The 23,186-nt window shown below is 39.9% G+C and overlaps 2 protein-coding genes and 1 long non-coding RNA gene across 14 annotated transcripts; all 3 read right to left on the bottom strand.

Annotated features, from left to right (window-relative positions):
* Positions 1-564: 564 nt before the first annotated feature.
* Positions 565-4,772, bottom strand: LOC108959705. 12 transcript variants are annotated; one of them, XM_039312168.1, is made up of 5 exons: positions 4,159-4,772; positions 2,834-3,018; positions 2,217-2,252; positions 1,945-2,024; positions 565-1,175 (listed from the first exon to the last, which is right to left on the bottom strand). In XM_039312168.1, exons 2-5 carry the CDS (start codon positions 2,845-2,847, stop codon positions 979-981), a joined length of 327 nt encoding a protein of 108 aa, XP_039168102.1. In that variant the 5' UTR covers positions 2,848-3,018; positions 4,159-4,772; the 3' UTR covers positions 565-978. The 12 variants fall into 12 exon arrangements, 1 of the variants encoding a protein (XP_039168102.1); XR_005550929.1 differs by having other exon boundaries at positions 2,118-3,018; positions 4,159-4,769; XR_005550928.1 differs by having other exon boundaries at positions 2,143-3,018; positions 4,159-4,767.
* A 7,345-nt stretch (positions 4,773-12,117) lies between these two features.
* LOC120293205 lies at positions 12,118-12,712 on the bottom strand. The gene is made up of 2 exons (XR_005550940.1): positions 12,566-12,712; positions 12,118-12,367 (listed from the first exon to the last, which is right to left on the bottom strand). It is a non-coding gene; the product is annotated as an uncharacterized LOC120293205 (long non-coding RNA).
* Positions 12,713-14,189: 1,477 nt separating this feature from the next.
* Positions 14,190-21,111, bottom strand: LOC104446314 (UPF0481 protein At3g47200). The gene is made up of 3 exons (XM_010060178.2): positions 19,690-21,111; positions 16,270-16,977; positions 14,190-14,786 (listed from the first exon to the last, which is right to left on the bottom strand). The coding sequence occupies exons 1-2, from the start codon at positions 21,109-21,111 to the stop codon at positions 16,891-16,893; spliced, it is 1,509 nt and encodes a 502-aa protein (XP_010058480.2). The 3' UTR covers positions 14,190-14,786; positions 16,270-16,890.
* Between the last annotated feature and the right edge of the window lie 2,075 nt (positions 21,112-23,186).

Here is a 23,186-nt window from a genome sequence, read left to right as displayed (position 1 = left end):
TTTGACTCAACTCGACCGCCCTTTTGATAGGTCTCGCAGCTATCAAAGCGTACTAGTTATCCTTTGTTATACATTCACAGATTTATGGCTATTATGACTTATATTGCAATAACAACCAAATTCGTAATAATTGTACATAGGCACCCGAGGGCCTAATACATCCTCTCAAGGACAATTCTCCCATCGCAACTTGTCGCAAGCAAACACTTGAAAAGTTTTCAAAACACAGTGAGATTCATCGCTGCGAGACTTTTTCGTTAAAGACAATGGACTTTCGCCAATAGCCATCGCACAATGCCTAATTGCTGAAAACAAGAGATTAAGAGCATAGATGCTTTGTTAATACTGATTTAGGCACCGCGTCCGTCTTTTGAAAGCATAGTCAGTCTTTGATCCCCGCCTAAACAGTTGTTGGGGTTGGGTAACACAAGACAAACAAAATGCAATTGGTATCAGAGTCCCAAAACAATGCTTCATCAACTCCTGGTCTTGGACCCTCGCCTCAGTAAAGCAATAGGTCTCTAGTCTCTTTATATAGCAATGCCAAAGAAGGTCAGCCAAGCATTCTCAATCAAACAAATAGAATATATTCATTTTCTCACCCCCGAAGGTGTTTGAAAAAAATATCATAAAATCACAAAAGGTACCTAACCGTCGATCGAGGACTGGAACCAGGACTTGATTAGGTCATAGCCAACGACCTTTTTGCTTGTAATAACTAGCCGAAAAGGGGAAAAAAGAAAAAACAGAAGCTGCTGTACAATTTACCTTGGAATCATATACCGACATCATCTAATAACGGTACCTGACACCAAACAAGACGGTATAAACTCATCCCTGTCGCTTTGTTCTTAGCTAGAACTGGGCTACTGCTGAAAAGTACAAAGCCATCACCACATCTGGTAAATTGAACTTATCCAACAAGCGACTCACTCTCTCTATCGACGAATGCCAAAAAACATGTACATCGATACCAAGCTAGCAATGACTACCTAGTCTCGTGGGCTTTGGCCAACTTCTTTTCTTCACTACCTTGGAGACTTTGTTTTTCCTCGCTTCCCTTTTTTCCTCTTTGACCTTCCTTTTGTTCTCCTTCCTAGCAGCCTTCTTGTCAACATAAGCCTCCACCTCAGTTTGTGAAGCCGACTCATTTCCTTCTGAATCTTCATCTACATCTGCATCAGACTTAGACTCGCTACATCAAGGTTTAATGTTATCGCCAAGATTGGTCAGCTTTTCTATAGCATTAGCGTCCTCCCTCATGAGAGCCTTATATTATTGAAAGAGAAAGCATAATATTAAGAACGTTTGGTAGCAGAAGAACAACTCAACGTCGATGACTCTACGAGACAGGCTTTGACCCAGAAGAATTAAAGGTTCTCACTGCTGGGGTAAAAAGCATCAAGAGAGCCCGTTATATTGGAGCAGAGCAAGATGTAAGAAAGAACAGAAATTGGTCAGGCAGATATGGTTGAGAATTTTTTTCTTGGCACAGAGCAGCACTGAGATTTCAGATTCGTAACTCTTTTACATTGATGAGGCTGTCTCCATGGTCTCATCCCACAATGGAAGAAAAATCATACAATAACGAATATAGGGAAGAGAAAATGAAACCTACCATAAACTAAATCCACAAAACACCACTACAAAATTGACATTGTAGAATTGAAGATAAATCACATTGCAAATTAAGAATAGCTCCTTTCAGCCAAATAATAAAGAAAAAGAACTAATAGTAGCTCCTAAGGAAAAAAAAAAAGTATCCGACAAAATAAGCCAACATTCAAGACAATCTAGCAGTGACTGCTATCAGAAAAAACAGAACCTGTATATCAATTGTTAATTCTAGAAAGAATAAAGTCACAAAAATGTAGTAAATGCAGTATTGCACTTTCAAACACCTGTGGAGGGGCCTTGCAAAAAACTGAAGACTATCACACCTACTTGAACATGAGCACTGAAGTCTTGTGAACTTTGATCGCCAATTCTTGCCTGTCAGATTTTGATGCATGATAGACATTTGCCTACAAAAGTCAGAGTGACAATAGGGTCAAGAGACCATGCACTCTACTAGCAAAAATATGAACAAATCACAAGTAAAATCATGAAATTACAACAATGATGTGATGAAGTTCCGCTCACTGTAGATGATAACACACTTCTTTGCCAGTGCAGATGCAACCATTTATATCATTAAATAATTGATGGTTGAGCACCTTGAAGAGAAACATCCGAGTCCTCTAATCAATGGCCTGCACAACCGTATAAAGAATTCCATGAGAACTTCTAGGGGATGCTGCCATAGCTTTAGTAACTTTTACGAGTGGGGGTGAGTCACTGTAACTGCAATAACTTTTAGAAGTGATCTATCTTCTGGGACATAATTACAAGAGGGGACATTGACCAATGCATACACCCATCAAACTGTTTACCCGGCCATGATCATGTCAAGCTGAAATAATGATTTAGGAAAGAGACAGATTAAGCTTGCAATAGGGTTTGTTTCAACTTCATAACTTTTGATGATTAAATAAAATTAACTATATTTGTTATCCTATATCCATGAAGCATGATAAATTTGGAAAATCAATACCAATGATGCTTCATGCCAAGTACAAAAGATTTGACCCTGGGATAGAGGTGCAAAGCAAGAGGAAGGAGGTCGATGAAGAAATTAATGAAAATTCCAATAGATCTTCAAAATGGACATATATCTACAGGGGACATATTGTCTTGAGATGATCCAAGCAGCAGATTACTCTTAGTATAAACAGACCTTACTGTGCCTGTTGTCAAAACTGCAGCATGGAGAATTTAGGTGGAAATATTTTACCAGACATTTAGCATTCAATTCATTCTTTTTGCCAAAAATGTACTTTAGCTGCTCGACAGTTGCACAGTCAGCCTTCTCATTACTTTTAATTTAACTGATTGCCATATCCCCGCACACTTTCTCGAATTGAAGCTGCCACTATGTTGAAAATGCCAACATTCATGATTCACCCTTCACTTCCACTCCTGCAGTATTCATTCATACAGTTCATATCAGTGTCCACAGAAACATGTTTAGGTGCAGAAAGAAGTAGTAGATATGGTACTAGAATGCTATATGTCAATACATGCTTATTCAAGTATCAAAAAGTTCCAACCCAAAACAAAGCATCAAGATCTAAAATAGCTTTGTTAATGTGCGAACCAAATTGATGACAGCATGAACTGAACATTTCTTTTCCTGTGAAAAGTTGAAAAGTTTTGGAAATTGAAAGTTATGAAGTTCTACCACAATTATGGAGGTTGGTGAAACTCAAAAGTTGAGACAGTTGACAAGGGAAAGGAGATTTATGAGTGTTGTTTATCTTACTGTTACCACAAGAACAACTTTTGCAGACTAGGTGTCTGTTTCAAGTATTGCCACTCAATAAGCATCAGTACTCAATACAGCAATTGTAGAAAATGCTAGTGAAGCCTATCAATGATCTGTTGTTGCCCTAAAGGTAGGATTTAAGAACTTCAATATGACTGTCTTGGCTTCTCAGGCAATTGATCATAACTCTGTAATCTAGGAAAGCAACCATTCTGAGCAGCATTTCAGTAAAAACTTAATCACTTGATCCAGTCCTTTCAGAGGAACAGCCACCAGAAACAGAAACAGAAACAGAAACAGATCCTTGCATATTTTAAATAAGTCCTCCCTGTTCAGTTTTATCAATAAGAAGTTCTTCGAGCAGTTCTTTCGCTGTTTCCCCAACGAAGAAAGACTGAAAATCCAGTCTGTTTCTGCCGCTCATTGAGGATGCTGACCCTATGCTTCAAAGTTTAATCTTGCTGTAACGATGTTGCCACATTTTTCTCCCACAATAACATAAAGTGGAGTTAAAACCTCCCTTCCTATTACCTTAAATTCAAGCCGGAAAAGAAAGAGTACGTGACTTTAGGCCTTTCAGGCAAGCCAAATATGTTGTAATCATCGAAGACAATCTCTTATAGGGAGAAATCAAATTTCATCCTTGGGCAAGCTATGCATTGGTTCAAGGGACTTGGCAACGTGTTAAAATCAAGGATGTCTTTGAACTACAAACTACATACAGGCATTGCGGATAGTTAAATGAAATAGATAAAAAGGATAGTCAAGCAACAAAGAGAGAAGAATTTTAGGACCTCCAAAGGGGGAAGCGCGGATATGACTGGAGAGTTTCTGGCTCGGATTGGACGGGGGGTTGAAGCGTGGACGACCGGGCACGGATGCGAAGCCCTCCCATGAGCATTCGGACGTTGCGAATTGGGAGCGAAGGGCTCTGTCCACTGCTTCTCCATCGTCTTTCAATTCCAACCATTTTCACACGTTCTAAATTTCTGAATCCGACGACCACGCCTCCTCCTCCTTGTCTTCTTCTTCACCTACTTCCACTCCTCTTCCTTCTTCTCCTTCTTCAGTTCCTCCATTCACTATCTCCAATCCTACTTCCACTGATCCTCCTTTTAACTCCGTGAAGCTGGTGAGAGAAAGAGAGAGAGAGAGAGAATAAGGACGCGAAGGTGATCAAGGGCAACGGACTCGAGAGACGGAGCTTTTGCTGCGGAAGCGACGAGGTCAACTGAGGTCAACGCCACGGAAGCAGCTGAGCGACTCGACGGGCGGAGATTGGGGAACAAAGGAGAACGGAGCGAAGGCGCGCAGGCAGGGGCAATAACGTGCAGCCGTCAACCGGACGAACCGGTTCAATTTCGGTTCCTCATTCCCCGAAAAGAAGAGCCGGCTTTAAAACCGGTTCTTTTCCCTTCTTAGGCGAGCTCCTGTTTTCCCCCTTCCAACGCCAAAAAACCAGCAAATTCCACATGAAATTTCAACCCCAAGTCTTAGACCTCTTAGCTAGTTTTCTTTTTCTAACATGAGAATTCATCCTTTGATAATGTATGTGGTGTGCTTTTGATGAATAAGATTTGAAAGGAAAATCAAGGGAAAATAAAGTATTTATACTTCGATTGTATTTATTCATGTTTTGAGATCTCTCATGATATTGAAATAAATTAAGAAAAAAGCTCCTATTTTTTTATCGAAAAAAAGGTTTATTTTAATCATCAAAAGAAAAGTATTAAAATTCGATAAAAGTCTTAAAATGTCTTAAAGGCACCACGAGAGATTAGACAAACCTTCGTGGATTGATTCCTTCTCATCCAAAATACTTATGTACAGCAGTTGCGTGACAGAAAATTTTGGCTTTGAAAATCAGTTTAATCAAGCTCTAAAAATAGCTAAGAGCTCACATGACTAAACACGAAAAAAAGGGATCATAACTTAGTCAAGATTTAAACGCTAGGAAGCAGTTGCATCGTGCAAAACGGGCTATGAACTTTACTCGGTGTGATCTCGATTTTGCTTCTCTTGCAAGTTAGGGCTGGCCAATCAGAGAACACCTCAAGCAGCTTCCGAGAAGTTCAGGATTTTGAAGAATCCGACCAGTTGAAAGCCCTCGGGAATCAAACGATGATTAGGAGTTGTAAAGCAAGAAGACTTGGTTGTCGCATAGCTGTCATTTTTTAGACCCTCATTGCTCCTGGGTCACTTCAATGAATAAAAGTAGATGAAATGTCATAATCGATAAAGTACTATTAAGTTGAGAATAGAAATAATTGAATTTATAAAGAATTATGTTAGTAACGACATTCTAAGTGACAAATTGTTAAACAAATCACCTAATAGTAATCATGAATAAAACTTCTATTTGTTGTTTGGCTAGTAAATCCGTATTATATACATAAAATGTTACAAGTCGCTTCTATTGATGTTGTGTTGTGTAACCATAGCATATGGTCGACATAAATACAAAGTAATATTTCTCAAATTTGTGCAACACATGTATCTTTGCCTAATACACAATAAAAATAATGCCCAGGTGAATTGATGAAATAACTGTAAATAATTACGTAATAATACTCGCATGATCAATCATTGCTCTTTATATTATTGAGGCATTTCTCTTTTTTTCACACGTCTCTCCTCAATTTTTGTCCTTTGTGGGGTCATCACACAATCATGTTTTGAGTAACAATACTTGCTATTGCTGAAGAGCACATGCATTACTTTGCTCCGTCAAACTCACTAGGTTTGTGAATAGCCGAAAGCTGATTATTGTTTATAAGCTCTTAGAAGCCCCACTTCACAACAAGGGTAGCGTCAAAGACTGTTCGGAGGATCATGTTGTTCCTTAATTCTGAATTTGCAACAATTCCAGTGTTAGCCGTGCAATACACAATCGAAATGGAAGTTGGCGCTCTGTATCGATACTTGAGGGTTGATCCTTGAGCATATGATCCAGTAGAAGTGTCTCAGCAAGTTCATTTGAAAGCAAGAAATGAACAACACCATTAGATCCCTGGCCCATCAATTGATCCCAAATCACTGTTTGAAGACGGGAACTCTACATGTAACCGTCTTTCACCAGTGAACATCACATCACTGCTGAAGGCAGGAGAAAGAAGGTGACATCATATTTAAGGTTTAGATAAGTTATCATTCTACTTGGTCACGCTTTTCTTTTCTTCATTTTTCTCCTTGCAAGGAACATCTAAAAAGCTAGATAGAGGGTGATATTAATAATTTATTTTGGTAGATTCACAATTTCTCTTTTTTCTTTTTCTTTTTTTGAGATCACTTGTCACAAATTATATGAATGATTGTGAGAATTTGATATTTTCTTGTGTAAAGGTGGAATAAAACTCAAATTTCTTAAAAATCATGGAAAAGTATCATAAAAAAGATTTCTGGCAACACTTGGTCATCTAACATGGATGGAACACCTTGAATGATTAATTACAGCTCAAAATCATCCCTGAACCAGTTTCTAATAAATAACTGTTAAACTTCAACCGGTGATTCCTATGCCAAACACCCGAGGCACGAATGCATATGGTTCATGGTCATTCATCGTTAAACCTCCATTGCCGATTTCCTCTGGTCTTTGGATTGCCATTGTTGGCCACAAAGCATGAAACACAAAACAAAGTAAACGATGGTGGCAGCGAGGCAGCAAATGACCAAACGACCGTGCCCATAATGCCAAACATCACCGGAACATAATAGTAGAACGCAACATGTGTGGTCGATTCGATCTGGACCAAAAACAAGGACTGGAAAACCAAATCTCGTTGAGGTATTCCATCGAGCGGCTGGCGTACGACACTAAACGAGGTACGCCCAGTTTGGCCAGGACTCAAACTCCCACTGGACCCCTTGATATAGGACACATCAAGACCAACGACGTCAAAACACAGGGTTGACGGGGCTGGAGTTCACGTGAGCCAGATGGCCGCGTGCTCCTGCCCGACGTGCCCAAAACAGGCCAATCCGTTTGTATATTTTAAATAATTCCTCCCCGTTCAGTATTATTAATAAGAAGTTCTTCGAGCAGTCCTTTCGCTGTTTTCCCAAAGAAGACAGATTGAGAATGCAATCCGTTTTCACCACTCATTGAGGATGCTGACCCTACGCTTCAAATTTTAATCTTGCCGTAACGATGTTGCCACATTTTTCTCCAACAATACCATAAAGCAAAGTTAAAACATCCCTTCCTATCGCCTTCAATTTAAACCATAAAAGAAAGAGAACCGTGACTTTAGGCATTTTAGGCAAGCCAAACATGTTGTAATCATAAAAGGAAAATCTCTAATCCCCAACGAAAGAAAGGAGACGTCAAAATTTATCCTCAGGCAAACTACAGATTGGTGCAAGGGACTTGGCAACATACAAGAATCAAGCATCCCTCTGAACTACAAACTACATACAGGCATTGTGAATTAGTTAAGTGAAATAGATTAAAAAGGATAGTCAAGCAACGAGAGAGAAGAAGTTTAGGACCTCCAAAAGGGGGAGTGCGGATACGAGTGGAGAGTCTTAGGCTCCGATTGGACAGGGGTTGGAGCATGGATGTCTGGGCACGCGTGTGGAGCCCTCCATGAGCGTTCGGGCGTCGGGAATTGGGAGCGAAGGCTCCGTCCCCTGCTTCTCCGGCGTCTTTCAATTCCAACCATTCCAACGCGGTCTCGATTTCTGAATCCGATGGCCACGCCTCCTCCTCCTCCTCCTCTTCTTCTTCTTCTCCTCCTTCTTCCACTACTCTTCCTTCATCTTCCTTCTTCCCCTTCTTTAATTACTTCCTTCATTGTTCCTAATACTACTTCCGCAGGCTCTTCTTCCTGCATATATGCCTGTTACAGCCAAACACCAAGCTCCAAAAAGAAAAACTCCGTGAGGCTGGTTACAATGTGAATGTGGAGAGAGTGATAGAGAGAGAGAGAGAGAGAGCTACCTAGATAGGGACGCGAAGGAGGATGATCAAAGGCAACAGACTCGAGGGACGGAGCTTCGCTGCGGAGGCGGAGAGCTCAACTGAAGCGGCTGAGCACGACGGAGCCGTGGCGGCTAAGGGACCCGACGGGCGGCAATTGGTGAAGGGAGGAGGGCGGTGATTGTCCGTCCGCTGGGTGAACTGAACGTGCAGGCAGGGTAAATCTTAATCACCGGTCGGACCGGTTCAATTCGATCTCAATCCCTGAGAAGAAAAGCCGAACGGGCGTTGGATCTCCTCAAATCAAAACCGTTGATCAACGGTTTCGATTTGATTTGAGGTAGAGGCTTATTAGGTGAGGACAAGGGCCGATGATGGCCGATGATGGTCAAATCTATCGAGAGGGGTCTTATTAGGTGAGGACAAGGGTCGACAATGGTCATCTGGTGAGGACAAGAGCCAATTAGCATATCACCATCAATCAAATCGAAATTGTTGATCAATCCAGGTTAGAATGGAGGGTCGGAGGTTTTGTCCTCAAAATCAAATCAAAACCATTGATCGATCTGGGTTGAATTGGTCAGGTGCACTTCTGGAATTCTGAAATCCACACTCCCGTCAACTATTTATCGACCCAGGTTGAATTGGAGGGGCGCAATTGTGGAATTATGAAACCCACATTTCGCGTCAAGTGAGAAAACAGTAGGGTCACCTTCCTCCCTCTTTCTCCATAAAATGCAATTCATGAAGCAAAGCTCTTTCACTTCGCTTCAAACACTCCCATACACAAAACAAAAGCTCCGGATCATAATTCTTTCAAGCGAGGTGGGCGACCTCTGGCCGGAGAAGCAATCTGCGAATCCTGCTCCATAACATGGCCGATCAAATAGAGATACCCCAAAGGTTTGTGACTCATTCGTGTGAATATGCTCTTAAAAACTCTACTTAAAGCTATGATTAAATAGCCAATTTTTCTTTCTTTCCATCTTTGGAATCCATTTCTCGTTCCATCATTTTCTTTCTTGATTCTCTATAGGAACAATGAGCAACCACTATGTCAGCAACAATAGGAAAGTTTTGGCTCCACCAAGAGGTTTCATATTGTCTTTACCTCGTTCAAGTTACTTGCCATCACGCATTTCAATTCACGGCCTACCGAGACGTTGAGCCACGTAGTTCTGCAGTTGTACATCATTTGTGAAGTTATCTATCTCATAGCACTAATCCAAGTGACTGAGCCCATGAGTCCGAACATTATATATAAATATTTGTACATCATTTTTGGGATGCTCGGAGCTGAGTTGCTTCTCTAGATAAGCCTGTCTCTAGTTATGTGGCTTATCATCAATATTTGCTTGCTACTATTTGCTCAAGCGTCATCCGGTTTGCTTGCGCAAGTTACCGACTAGCTTCAAGAGATTGTTCAACTGTTCAACAACGTACCAGTTTCTGAAGTTTAGTTTGATTTTGAAGTTCCTATAATCATATTGTGTTTGTGTACCAAGTCTGTTGGATGTCGTTTGTTTAATAATTTCTTCTGATTTAGATAAGAGGGAATGTTATCATATACATGTTCTATATTGAACATAGTATACTTTGAAGCTCAATTTGTCATGTTGCGTGAACTTGGAAATAAAATATAGTTATTTCATTGGATTTTTTTTTTTTTTTTTGGCTTTTGATCCTTCTTTTTCCTTCTATTATAGTTTCATTGGTGTCGTGCTCAAATTTTTTTTGACTTTTTGGTCAATAGCTTTTCTATTATATATACATTTATTTTAAGCATGAATAATAATATCTTACAAAAGAAACAATCAAGGTAACATTCTTAAAAGCAAGTGCAATAGGGATGCAAACACCTTCCCTCAGCGAGATCAATTCCCAAACCCATGCGCTCTAAACAAAGAATTGGTGGCCAATCATACTGGGTAAAAGATTGGTGGCAATTCCCTTTTTATTATTTGTTTCCTTTAGTTGGTGACATCGGTTTTTAAGCAAAGCGAGTACAATAAAGTTTTCAGATCAAATCATATCATTAAAAAAAAAAAAAAAAAACACTATTTTCTATTCTCTCATCTCTCTCACTTTCCTTAACATTAATTTGCACCATTACATTATTTGAACTAAAAAGTAAAAAAGTTAACTAGCCAATTTGATAAAAACGTTAATATTGCTAGAACAATAGTCAACATCAATTTGCTTAGCTTCACTAATCAAATGTACCTTGATATGCAATCATACATCTAGGTCACCAATTAATAAGCAAGAGTCATATAGGGTCACATATTTGTTTCAAATACCAATATATCTATAAATTTAGGTATGCATAAACATGATTTAACAAAAAAGAAAACTGTACAATTTTTATGCATTTAAAGAACTGCTATGTTAAGGTAAGGAGTTCTAACGAAATTTTAATTTTTCTTTTCTATCCTTGAAAAGCCTGTGATGAAATATAACTAAACAACATAGGTGAATGGTGAAGTTTGAATATTGTGTTTTCCATCATGATAATCCCTTCACTTCTAACACTTTCCAAACTTTTTGTATAAATTAATTTTATATATGTTTCACAAAAGATCAATGTCTTTATCTGCTAAACTAGACCAAATATATTAAAGTGATCTTTTATGTATTTAATTTTCTTTTTATTTTCTTTCACACGCAAAGCATGTGTGTATTGGGCGAGCAATGGTATAACATTATATGAGGAACAAAACAAAATGTGGAAGGGAATTAAATATAATAAAGCGGTTTCTGAAATGCCTTCACCTTTTCAACTCAATAAATAGTCGCTGACATTAGGTTCCTTTGAATAACATAGAGTGTCTTGGAAAATTATGTTGGAAGAAAGAATGAATAATCGAGACTACCTTTAGAGAGCAACTCGAACTCGTGGGATCCACTCATCCACCCCCTCGTTATACAAGGGACAAAACAAAATGTGAAAGGGAACTAAGTCTAACACAGCGGTTTCTGAAATGCCTTCACTTTTTCAACTCAACAAATAGTCACCGGCATTAGGTTCCTTTGAATAGCACAGTGTCTTGGAAAATTATGTTGGAAGAAAGAAATAAACAATCGAGACTACCTTTAGAGAGCGACTTGAACTTGTGGGATTCACTCATCCACCCCCCGTGTGGGTTCAACTCTGAGGGGATCCCTCGTGACATCCGTTCGCTTTCTAAGAGGTAGGGCTTCCATGAAACCTCCTCACGCAAAAACTCAAAAACAATCAAAGGATTCGTAGAGCTCTTACTCCTCCTAAACACATTTGTGGGAATATACTCTTGAGAGCCCTACTTAGAGTGCGGATTAAGTAGCTAGTTATGTTTCCCTTTTGAATATATTTTTTTCTTTCAGTTATTTTCCTTCCGATTCAGCACAGACAACGAGCAACTACACCAATGGCAACAACAGTTTTATATCATTTGTGAAGTCGTCTACCTCATAGTACTGATCAAAGTAACTAAACAAGTGAGTTGGAATCTAATACACCGGTATTTGTACGTCGTTTTCAGCACTCTTAGTCCCAAATTGCTTCTTCGGACAAGTGTTTTCCAGCCATGTGATGGTTATTAATATGTGCTTGCTCATGATCTCAATCGAAATTTAGAGATTATTAAGTTGTTTGATGATGTGCTGCGTTCTGAAAGTTCAGTTGGATTTTTGAAGGTCCTGCAATCAGTATGTATTTGGGCAACAATCATGTTTCATGTCATTTGTATTAGATAATTCTGATTTCAGTACTTTATCTCAATAGACCCAGGATTATTTTTTGGATCAATCGTCACAGATTATATAAACCAGCAAATTTTGTTATTTGTTAATATAAAGATGGAATAAAACTCAGATTTAAGGTAATCGTGGAAAAATATCACACAGAGATTTGTGGCAATACATGGTCATCCAGCATGAACGGACCGCTCGAAAGATTGATTACAGCTTAAATCATCCCTGAAACCTTAACTAGTCAAATCAAATGGAAGGAATTGATGGACCGCTTCATTTCTTTGGTTGCTGTAATCGAGACAAACGAGCCCGTTCAGCTTTACCTTGGACACGTATATTGGAAGTTGGACCTGTACAATTAGGAAAGGGTAAAGAGCTTCGGACTAGACCTAATACAACTAAAATGGGTCGAAACAGAATTCAACAACTCCCCAAACCCAACACGCACTCAACTTCCTTCATTCATGTATTTTAGCTGGAGAACTGAGATGCAATCTAGCTGGCGAATTGAACTCCTTATCACGAAGTTTCTTGGCTCTTTCGATTACCTCGCCAAGCACATTCTCCTCCTGCTTCTGCAGCCTTTCAATGACGCTCTCGCTCGTTAAGAACGGATCGAATAGCATCCAACTCTGCAATTGCAAAATGTGCTGGAAAGATGGAGGCTGGCTGAATAGGCAATCCAGCAGAAGTCCCTTGATGCTTCGGAATCATCAGATGGTTGTTTCCGATTCACCTTATTCTATGGATGTTAAGACTCTTTTGGTAACCTTGGTTTAATCATTCTTGTTGTTCTCCTTGTCAACTTCTCATCATTGTCAAGAAGTCGATATACAACGGTAATTAAAAAACTATTTACTTTGAATATAAAATGTCATGGACTCTTACCGAGTTTAATCAGGGAACAAGAGCTCACAAGAGCTCACTGAAAATCCAAAATCGTACCCACGAGAAAAGTGGCCACAGCAGCCACTTTTCAGTCCCACAGCAGCCACTTTTCGGTCCTTCATACAAATTTACAACCAAAAATCATAAAGATCACTTTGATAGAGCACTTTGACAATTGATGATGATAACGAACATCACCAAGTTATAAAAGTTTATATTGAATTTGCACGAGAATAGTACAGTCACTGAACTTCCTCTTGTGCATCCCTATTTCGAGTACGACCCAACAAACACAAGGGAATTCAAAATGATCTAAATCGTGTCAAGTACAAGAGTTTGATACTTAAGCCAAGTAATGAAAACTCTTTAAAATTGAACAGAAAAATATTACCAAAACAATGAAAGCCTCAGTGAGATAAGAGAAGGCGGCCATTGTATTGACAAAAAGCCTGTGTACTTAGAAGCTTGCAATAACTCTAGTAATATGTCTTTTCAGGAGATATCATAATTTGCCAGGTATATAGATCAATCAAAACTGAACAATGCAAAATATTCTCGTCCTCTCCCTTTCAGCATTTGATTAAGGACCTCTAGTTACCCAACACGCTGCACATTACCATACTAATTTAGATCGCTCCCTGCCAACTAAGCTCTCTCCCCTCTCCCTCCCCCTCCCCCCCCCCCCAACCCAAAAACAACACCTACCCTCACATCACCCAATTGAAAAGACAAACTTGACAGCAGTAAATTTATCAGCACTATCTAGCCACATATTTCCATTTTTCATGGAGAACGAATAGATAAATATGGGGATCATAAATTCATTGACTGGCCTCTGGCACAAGAAGGTAACATTCTGCAAGCCCAAAGTTTGCTAAACTAGAGCGGATTAGTGTGGAAAACAAACACGAGTCCTGTCACTAAATTCTCTTAAATCTCTGGAAAGCAAGGGCCTAGCACTTTAAGACGCATTCTAAATAAGCATTTTTTGAACAACAAAAACTGAGTGAAAATTGTTTATGAACAACAAAAACAGAGCGAAAATTGTCTTTGAATCCATTTGAATTTCTTTTCTATCTTATATGAAACGAATGGCCAACTGGTCAGCATCAAAATATTGGAAAAAGAGTATCATGCCCTGATACAAAGTTGGGAATTGATGAGATGAGCTAAAAGCAAGAAATAAGTTTCATCATATGTTTTCTCAGAAATACGAGTTCCAATCTACAAGATCAAATTCGAGGCCAGAAACTAATGCCGTTGGGGTAATTCAGTGAAAGATGGACCATTTCATCAATCCATAAGTCAAATATAGTCCTAATAGGTTTAGAATTCTTCTCCCAAGTCCAAAAAGAAAGATAAAACTTGTTGAAAAATCCCAATTCTGTCATTGGACTTGGGGATATATGCAAATGAGTATTTTCACCAAAACTCCAAAACAACACTAGTATTTTGGCCACAGATGACTCATTTAATCCAAATTGTCTACATCATAAAAACATCACGCTATTCATTTAACTTTTGTCTACACAAGAAGGCCTCGCAGTTACCATATACAATAATACTAAGATCAATCCAGATCTTAAAGCAACTTTGTTGCATAGTTGCTTACTGATAATCCAGCATTACAACAGCAAAATATACATATTCACAAATTCATAGATGTAACTTTAGTTATACCAATCAGCTGATGTGGGTTTTACCAAACACTTAGTACATAATTTATCAATCTTTTGACTAAATGTAGTTTACCTGCTCCACGGTTGCACGGTCAGCTTTCTCGTTACTTTTATTTTTGCCAAAAGCCATATTTGATGCACATTCTCGAATTGAAGCTGTCAATGTGCTGGACATACCAACATTAAACATTCCCTCCCACTCCTGCAATATTCATTCATACAATTCATTCTTTCAACAAGTTAAATTCTCAACGACACATTAAGAAGCTAGAGAACAGATCAGTGTCCACCAAAACATGTTTAGATACAAGAAGGAAATGGTATATATGGTACTAGTACACTATTTATCAACACATGCTTATTCAAGTATCAAAAGTTCAAGTGTTAAAAAAAATAAAAATAAAAAGCTAAAATAGCTTCATTAATGTGCCAACCAAATTGATGACAGCATGAATTCAACATTCTTATTTCGGTGAAAAGTGGATAAAGTTAGAAAATTAAAGTTGTTATTAAGTTCTATCACAATTATGGAGGTTGGTGAAACTCGAAAGTGTAGACAGCTAAAAGATGAAGCTAGTGAGAAGGAGATTAATTAGTGTCGTTTATTTGACTATTACCAAAAGTAGACCCAGTGCACAGAAGGTATATCTTTGAAGCATTGCCACATGATAAGTATCATCACTCAATACATGAATTGTAGAAAATTCTAGTGAAGCCTATAGACAACCTCTTGTTGCACTAAAGGCAGGATTTAAGAACTTCAATAAGAAGTCTTAGCTTCTCAAGTAATTGATCATAGCTGTGCAATCTAAGGAAGGAACCATTCTAAGCAGCATAGTGCTCTAGTCACACTATATCAGTCACTAGATTCTCTGGCCCTTTCAAAAGAAGAGCCCCTAAAATTAGACACCAATCCTTGTATTTACTAAAACCTCCTCCTTGTTCAATTTTAATTGTAAGAAGTTCTTCAAGCAGTCCTTTCAGTGTTCTCCCAATGCAGATAAGATAAACCAATCCTTGTATATACTAAAAATGTTAGTGAAGCCTATAGAAAATCTCTCGCCGCAGTAAAGGCAAGGTTTAGGAATGTCAACAACAAGTCTTAGCTTCTCAGGTAAATTGATCGAAGCTGTGCAACCTAGGAAAGCAACCATTCTGAGCAGCATATTGCTCTAGTCACACCATACCGGTACCAAATCAATCACAAGATTTTCCAGCCCTTTCAAAAGAACAGCTGCTAAGAAGAGAAACCAACCCTTGTATATCTTGAATACTCCTCCTCGTTCATTTTTATCTACACAAAGTTCTTCGAGCATTCCTTTCAGTGTTTTCCTACAGTAGAAAGATTAAAAATCCAATCCATTTCACGGTTCATTTAGGATGCTAACCCTAAGATTAAAAATTTAATCTTGTCGTAAAGATGTTGCTACAGTTTTCTCCTCCAATTTATTCAAGCAGAAAGTGACGTTCCAACCTACCTTCCCATTAGCTTCAATTTGAACCAGAAAAGACAAGACACATCAAATTTCACTTCTCAGGCAAGCTATGCATTGGCCCAAGGGACATGGCAACATAGAAAAATCGAGCCTTCCTCTAAATTACAAACTACATACAGGCATTGTGAATTAGTCATGTGAAGCAATTAACAAGAATAGTCAAGCAACAAGAGAAAGGAACTTCAGGACCTCCGAAGGCGTATAGCGCGGGCGTGACTGGAGAGTTCCTGGCTCCAATTGGACAGCCGTTGAAGCGGGGACTACCGGGCACGAGCGTGAAGCCACTCCAAGAGCATTCGGACGCCGCGAATTGGGTGCACGCGAAGGCTCCGTCCACCGCCGCTTCCACGCCGTCTTTCAAGCCCAACCGTTCCGACGTCTTCTCGACTTCTGAATCCGACCACCCCGCCTCCGCCTCCACCTCCTCCTCTTCTCCTCTTCTCATTCTTTAATTCCTTCGTTCCTTATATCTAATCTTGCTTCCATTGATTCTTCTTCCACCATGGTTGCCTGTTACAGGCAAACATCAAGTAGCGCTACCTGAATAGTGACGCGAAGGAGGATGATCAATGTCAATGGAGCTTTTGCTGCGGAAGCGACGAGCTCAGCTGAACTCATGCGACGGAGCTTCGGCGGCAGAGCGAGTCAACGGGCGGAGATTGGGCGGAGGAAAGGAGAGCGGCGACCGTCCGTTGGCCGGGGGAACTGCATGAAGGCTTGCAGGTGCACGTAATAGCAACTTAGCAAGGAGCCGTCGACCGGACGGACCGGTTCAATTCGGTTCTCAATACCCGAAAAGAAGAGCCGGCTTTAACGCCGGTTCTTCTTCTTTTTAAGTAAGCTCTTGTTCTTCTTTTCCCCATTCCAAAACCATTCTTTAGTCCATTTTATTCGGACCTTCATCGAAATTATAAATGAAATTTCAACCCTAATTACTCTAACAAGACAATCCACAAAAGCTAAGTATATAGTCAAGCAAGAGATGGTGGCACGAGACCCACATCATTCTTGGGTCAGTTTATCAAGTAAAAGATTTATGGATTATCATATGCGTAAAGTACAATTAAGCTACATATTATGAGAATAAATCGAAATAAATTGTCGATTTTAAAAGTATATCTACAAAATTAAGTATACAATAAGAACATTCAAATAAACAACATATGACCATTTAACACAAATCACCCAGTAGTTATAACGAATGATACTTATTTTTGTTGTCTGACTAATAAATATGGATTATTTGAGTGATGTTTCACACATGATTTCTATAAATACCTTGTTGCATGACCATATCGTATCCTCAACAAGAAAATAAAATAATCAAATTTTTAAGCCCAAGACTCAAAAATGTCAGCACTAACAATTCAACAAGTGTAATATTGCTAAGGCTAATAATATTGAAACTCAACAATGTTAGGACTAAATGATATGGAAACTCCGATAGAGCTCAAATCCTAATAGTTATGATCAGACTAATAATTCAAACAGAAGCAAAACTTGACAAGAACGCTAGTATTTTGGCCACAAATGAGTCATTTGATCCGATGGTCTGCATTATAAAAACATCATCATGTTTATCTAACTTTTGTCTACAAGTAAGCCTTTACCATGAAAAACAATACAAGATAATCCAAATCTTAAGACAACTTTATTCCTATAGGTTACCAATCAAATTGGAAAATTGTTCAAAAATTCCTAAAATTATTAATGATAGCTAATTCAGTGATTAATTTTTCAATTTGGCTAATTTAGTCCTTAATCTTTTAATGATTTGCTAATGTAGTACTTCCAGTCAATTTTGGTCGGTTTAAAATTTTCCAAAATTTTTCTTCTTTTTATTTTTCTTACTTTTTTTTCTATTTCTCTTTGTGGGTCACTAGAGCCTTGGTGATAGTCGGCAGAGGTTACCAGCCTCGGCCTTAGCTAATTATAACTCTCACTAGATCTAGTGAGGGCATTGGCCATTGTTGATCACATAAGTATCTTAGAAAGTTCTTAGAAGAAAAAAGAAGGAATAAACAACACTGTTAGATCCCAACGGTTGAAGGCTTACAGCCCATCCAACATAACACGGTCCCATGTAATAACTAAGATCCTATGCTTTTGACTCTAATTATGATCAATTGCTTTTTTATGTTATGAATGGTGCAGAGTATACCATCAACTCTGCCGTTGGGATGACACCGATAGACAACAATGTTAATGAATTGACAAATTTCAACTATTGGACTGCAATAGTTTCGACAGCTATCTACCTTAGAAAGTTCCCACGCGATCAAGGTACAACCCGAGATTAGATCTCAACGTGTAGTGGCACTGCACAAGTCATTCCTAACTTCAAATATTTTGAATGGGAAAGGAGGAAAATATGGTCCTTTATCTATGGTTGACCTGAGGATTGGGATTAACCCCAAAAAAAAAAAAAAAAAAAACAGAGAGAGAGAAAGAACAAAAGAAATTGCCCCCCATAATTTAATTATTCCAGTTCGACACTTACGTATTCTATCACATGCCTAAACCTTCTGTGTTCGCATAAATTTGATTTTACATTATAAAAAATGTCATGGTGCTTCAATTGATCATTTATCTTGTAGAAATGACTCATCTATCCACAAAATTATTCCAATATCATGCACAATTGCACATGGCGTGCATGTATAAGGAGATGCACTGAGTATTGTCTAGCTTAATTAAAGAAGTAGAAGGAATCCTTGTAGAGGAGTAGGATAAACTCCCCCCACCTTACTAAGAAAGTAAGAAATGCCCACCTTTAAATCTATATTAGGTAGGTAAGCTTCAAACTCTAATTAATTAAATATATTTTTTTAATTAAGAACAAGACTTAGAGAATCAATGAGAGTAGCTCACAGGTTTAAGGTATAGAGGTAAAGCACACGTAGAATCCAAGGCACGCCAAAATTAATTGTACTTGACAATGCAGGAAAATGATTTTTTTTTCTGAACCACGATCATCAAATCTGTGAGATACATATGTAGAACTCACGTGGGATTTATAAAATCAATTTATTGTAATTCAATCTGTCCAATGAACCGGATCGACAAAGTAATTGGTGAAGTAGGGGGAGTCCCCAAACTTCTAAGCCCATCACTCCTTTCCAATTGTTTGAACTTCATCACAAAAAAGGAAGCTGCTCAAAATTCTCATAGATTACTGCCCAAAAGGAAGAGGTTTAGAGGTTCTTTTTGCCCTCATAAATTGGCAAACATTTTTTTTTTGTTTTTTGATAAGCTGTCTTTTTCTTTTTCCATAGCCTTATTATCACCTCTTTGGAATGCTTAAGTACTTTCGCTCAATATCATCGAAAAATGTTAGATTGTCTAGGTAATTTGAATATTTAATAGGAGTAAAAAAAGTTCGAAAGATTCATGAGTGGACAAGTAAGATGATTTTTCGTGAGACATGGTACCAAATTAAACTCAGAAGTCGCATGACAAATATAGTTCACAGGGTCTAAGTTTGACCACCATTCTTTTCACTAGGAGGGGAGACCACCACGTCTTGAGCACTCATATTTTCAGCGGACTTTTATCACTCCTAAAGCACTTATCAAATAATTTCCACTATATGAGAAATCAATAACCCACCTTATAGTAGCCATAGACTGCATAGAGGGATTGTATGAAAGTAAGCACAAGCAATATGAAGGCAGCAATTAAGGAAATGATTGACCAGGGACTGTCGAAGTACTTGTGCTTGAGAATGGCTTTCCACTTCTTACATTTAATCTGAAGAGACTCTATCCGGGAATACCAATTAAAGCACCGCAGTTCCACTTCTGTAGACAGATCATAGAGATAACTATCTTCAATGTCCAAGGCCACCTTTTGGCTAAGCTCGTTGAAGAGGTCAACGACCTCAGCATCGCTCCCAAGGCAGTGCATGATGATCCTCTTGTTGCGGAGGTACCGGACGTCCTCAGGAGATTTGATCAAGTTGTGCATAAAGACTACATACGAGGTGACATAGTTGCTGCAATTGAAGTGACACTGCTCGAAGGCTATTAGGTTGAGGAAGAGCGACCTCGTCCCATCGTGGATAACAAGCTGGGGGATCCAGAGGATCCTGTCCCTGAACCTGATGTCCCCCAGTTGTCCGTATATGTCAACCTGATCTTGATCCTGGCATCTCGGAGCTCGGTCAAGCAGCGAATGAACAGTTTCCAGCTCCGCGGCTGTTGCTTGGTCTCGGACCGCGTTGAGTTGAACGGCAGCATGCTTTGCCAAAACACCCGAGGCAATGGAGCCTGCCAAGGTTGGACGACCGGTTGAATATCCATTCGCCACTAAAGTTTGGGTGCAGAGAGTCAAAGAACTGCATCGACAGCCTGGCCACGAGCCCCGGATGAGCACGCCGAGCTGGAGACCGAGTAGCAGGTCAAGTATGGAGAGCGGTATCTGATTCTCGAGCATGATCATGTCCTGCTGGATCTTGACCATCAATAATCGCATTGAGAAGATGGGATCATTGGGAGAGTAGCCAAGTTCCTCGAACCCCATAGAGACTCCCCTCAACAGTTCGATCACAAAGCACCCATCGAGAACCATCATCTGCACGAAGTCGTCGCTGCTCATGGATATCGTTCCCTCGTAGCAGGCGCGAGCTGCCTCCTCCTCCTTCTTCACTGAGTCTAGATAGGGGCCTATATCATGATTGAAGCGCTTGAGGATGCAGCGGAGGCAGCGCAACTTGTGCTGCTCCATAGGACGGAGGGGCTTTTTACCGTGGTGGTACGGCCCAAGGGATACGATCTGGGGGACATAGGCTTTGTCCTCGCCATTTTTGAGATATAGCGGGATCTGGTAAATGGAGAGCTTTTCCCATGGGCGCTCCTCGTCCTCCTGGCAAGGTTGCGCGAGGATCTCTTTGATGGAGACGACACACTCGGACGAGGACAGCCTCAGCTCATCTTTGGGGATGCTTTCGATCCCGTTGCTCTTGACCCCAATCTGGAGAGCCTCGGATGGTTCTTTTTGTACCTGCGGGAGTCCAGATTCCACAGCAGCCATTTCTCATAAAGAATTGCGTCTATGTTTCTCTGCTATTGCCTTTGATCTTTGAATTGGTGCTTTCTAAGCCCCCGAAAAAACAAAAGAAGCAGAATCGGCACTTAAATTTCTAAGGGTATTGGAACAAAGCAGAGTGTCTTTCCAACGTCGCGACTCAAAACGGGATAATATTCTAGCACTTATGACATCACGCGCATATTGACAATGTAAAAGCGTGATAAACAACATGGCCCACCTTACCCAATCATGGTCCAATTATTGGACTGGCTTTGCATAAGTCCAAATTTGTCATCATATTGATAATGTGGAGGTGTGATAAACAAACATGCCCCACCTTACCCAAACATGGTACAATTATTGGACTGGTTTTTCAAATGTCCAATAGGAAACGCACGCCCCATGCTCAACTTGAAACACGCGTACGTATAGTCCCCTGTATACATCACACAGAATGGTTGGGCTTGTAAATAGATTTTCTTAAATCGGAATACTTATAATTACTTACTGATGGGAAACATAGATAGACAAATATGGTATCATTTTGCACCTAGGAATTGGTAGTAATGCCTCACTCCCTATAAGAACAGCATTAAAAGGATAGCATGGGATTAGATATCACTACGCTCATCTAACCTATCTCTTACAAGCTATCAAGTGAGTTTCATTTTCTTTGGACTCTTTCTCTTTCACCAAAACGTTGTATGCCATCATCTCGATGCAGTGCCTTCCAAGTATAAGGATGGGTTGAACTGACTAGAAGATAAATGTGGATGATACGATTAATATGCTATGAACTGGAAAGACGTGTGGTCCTTCTTCGGAGACTTTGATGGCAGGCCTCGGGTGGGTGAGACTTGAAGACGGGTCGCATCACACTAGTTCCAGATGTTCCTTCTTACCTCGGAAAGACACTCGTGGGTACCTCCAGATCCGGGTGCGTGGAAGATCAACGTGGATTGCTCATGGCAGGAGAGCCGATCAGAGGGATCCATCGCCGGTCTTTGTAGAGGAGCTGATGGGGTGTGCACTGCTGGTTTTGTGCAGAAAATCCGAGCTCAATCGGCTCATATGGCCGAAACCCTAGCTATCCGGTGTTCGCTCGAGTGGTTGAAGGAGAAGAGAGCTGTTCTGACAGAAGCACTTTCACCCGCACGAACTGAAGCCATCTTCTACGTATCTAGCGACTGCTCCTTGGCTGTTCAGTCGGTTCTGGGCTGCACAGAAACTCCATGGGCCTCGCGGCCCTTTGTACTGGACTGCCGACAATTGCTGGGCCAGATGAAGGATGTTTGCTTGCAATTTGAACCGCGCGAGTCCAACCGAGCCGCGGACTGGGTCGCAAAATCACACAGCTCCGGTTCCTTGCCGGGTAATTGGGTTACTAATCCCCCGCACGAACTCTTTCTTATCTTATGTGTTGATTTTCCTACTTTTTGTAATCCACCGACTTAGTATCAATCAAAGCGTTTCCACTTCGACCAAAAAAAAAAAAAAAAAAAAAACTGACAAATCGCATTACTAACAAGGTGAGCCCCCACGACCAGCAGCCCGGGGACCAAATCAAACCCCGACAAACAATATATTTGATTGCACAGATGCAATATTTCCTCTCCCATACTTGCATATTTTTGTTTGCTCCAAAATAGAGAGGATGTTAACTTCTTTCCTTCTCGTGGGAGCTTTTGCTGAAGATGTAGAAAAGAAACAAGCTCGTAGGACCTCGTTCAGCTCGGCGAAGGAGACCGCGTCGGCCGTGAACTGCACAACCAAGCGAAGCACAAAGCCGCAATCAGCGAAACCGGACGGACCGATTTGAGTAGATATCTCGATCCTTGAAAAGATGAGCCGGCTTGCTCGGATGAGCTGCGCCAACTACCACGGTTCCTAAGGCAAGCCACTGGAGGGCGACAGTGTTGCAGGGAGATTTGGATGGTTGCGATGCCATAAGCCAAATCGACTGTTCTAATCAAAACATATAGAAAATAAAGGAAATTTCAAAAATACGAGATTAGAAAATTAAAAGAATTTAACTACGATGCTTGAATTAATTCGAAATGAAGGTGGGTTAGAAAATA

This window comes from Eucalyptus grandis, chromosome 5 (genome assembly GCF_016545825.1).
Source record: "Eucalyptus grandis isolate ANBG69807.140 chromosome 5, ASM1654582v1, whole genome shotgun sequence".
Classification (NCBI taxonomy): domain Eukaryota; kingdom Viridiplantae; phylum Streptophyta; class Magnoliopsida; order Myrtales; family Myrtaceae; genus Eucalyptus; species Eucalyptus grandis.
Note: the sequence above shows the minus strand (reverse complement) of the source record. Positions and strands in the feature narration are given on the sequence as shown.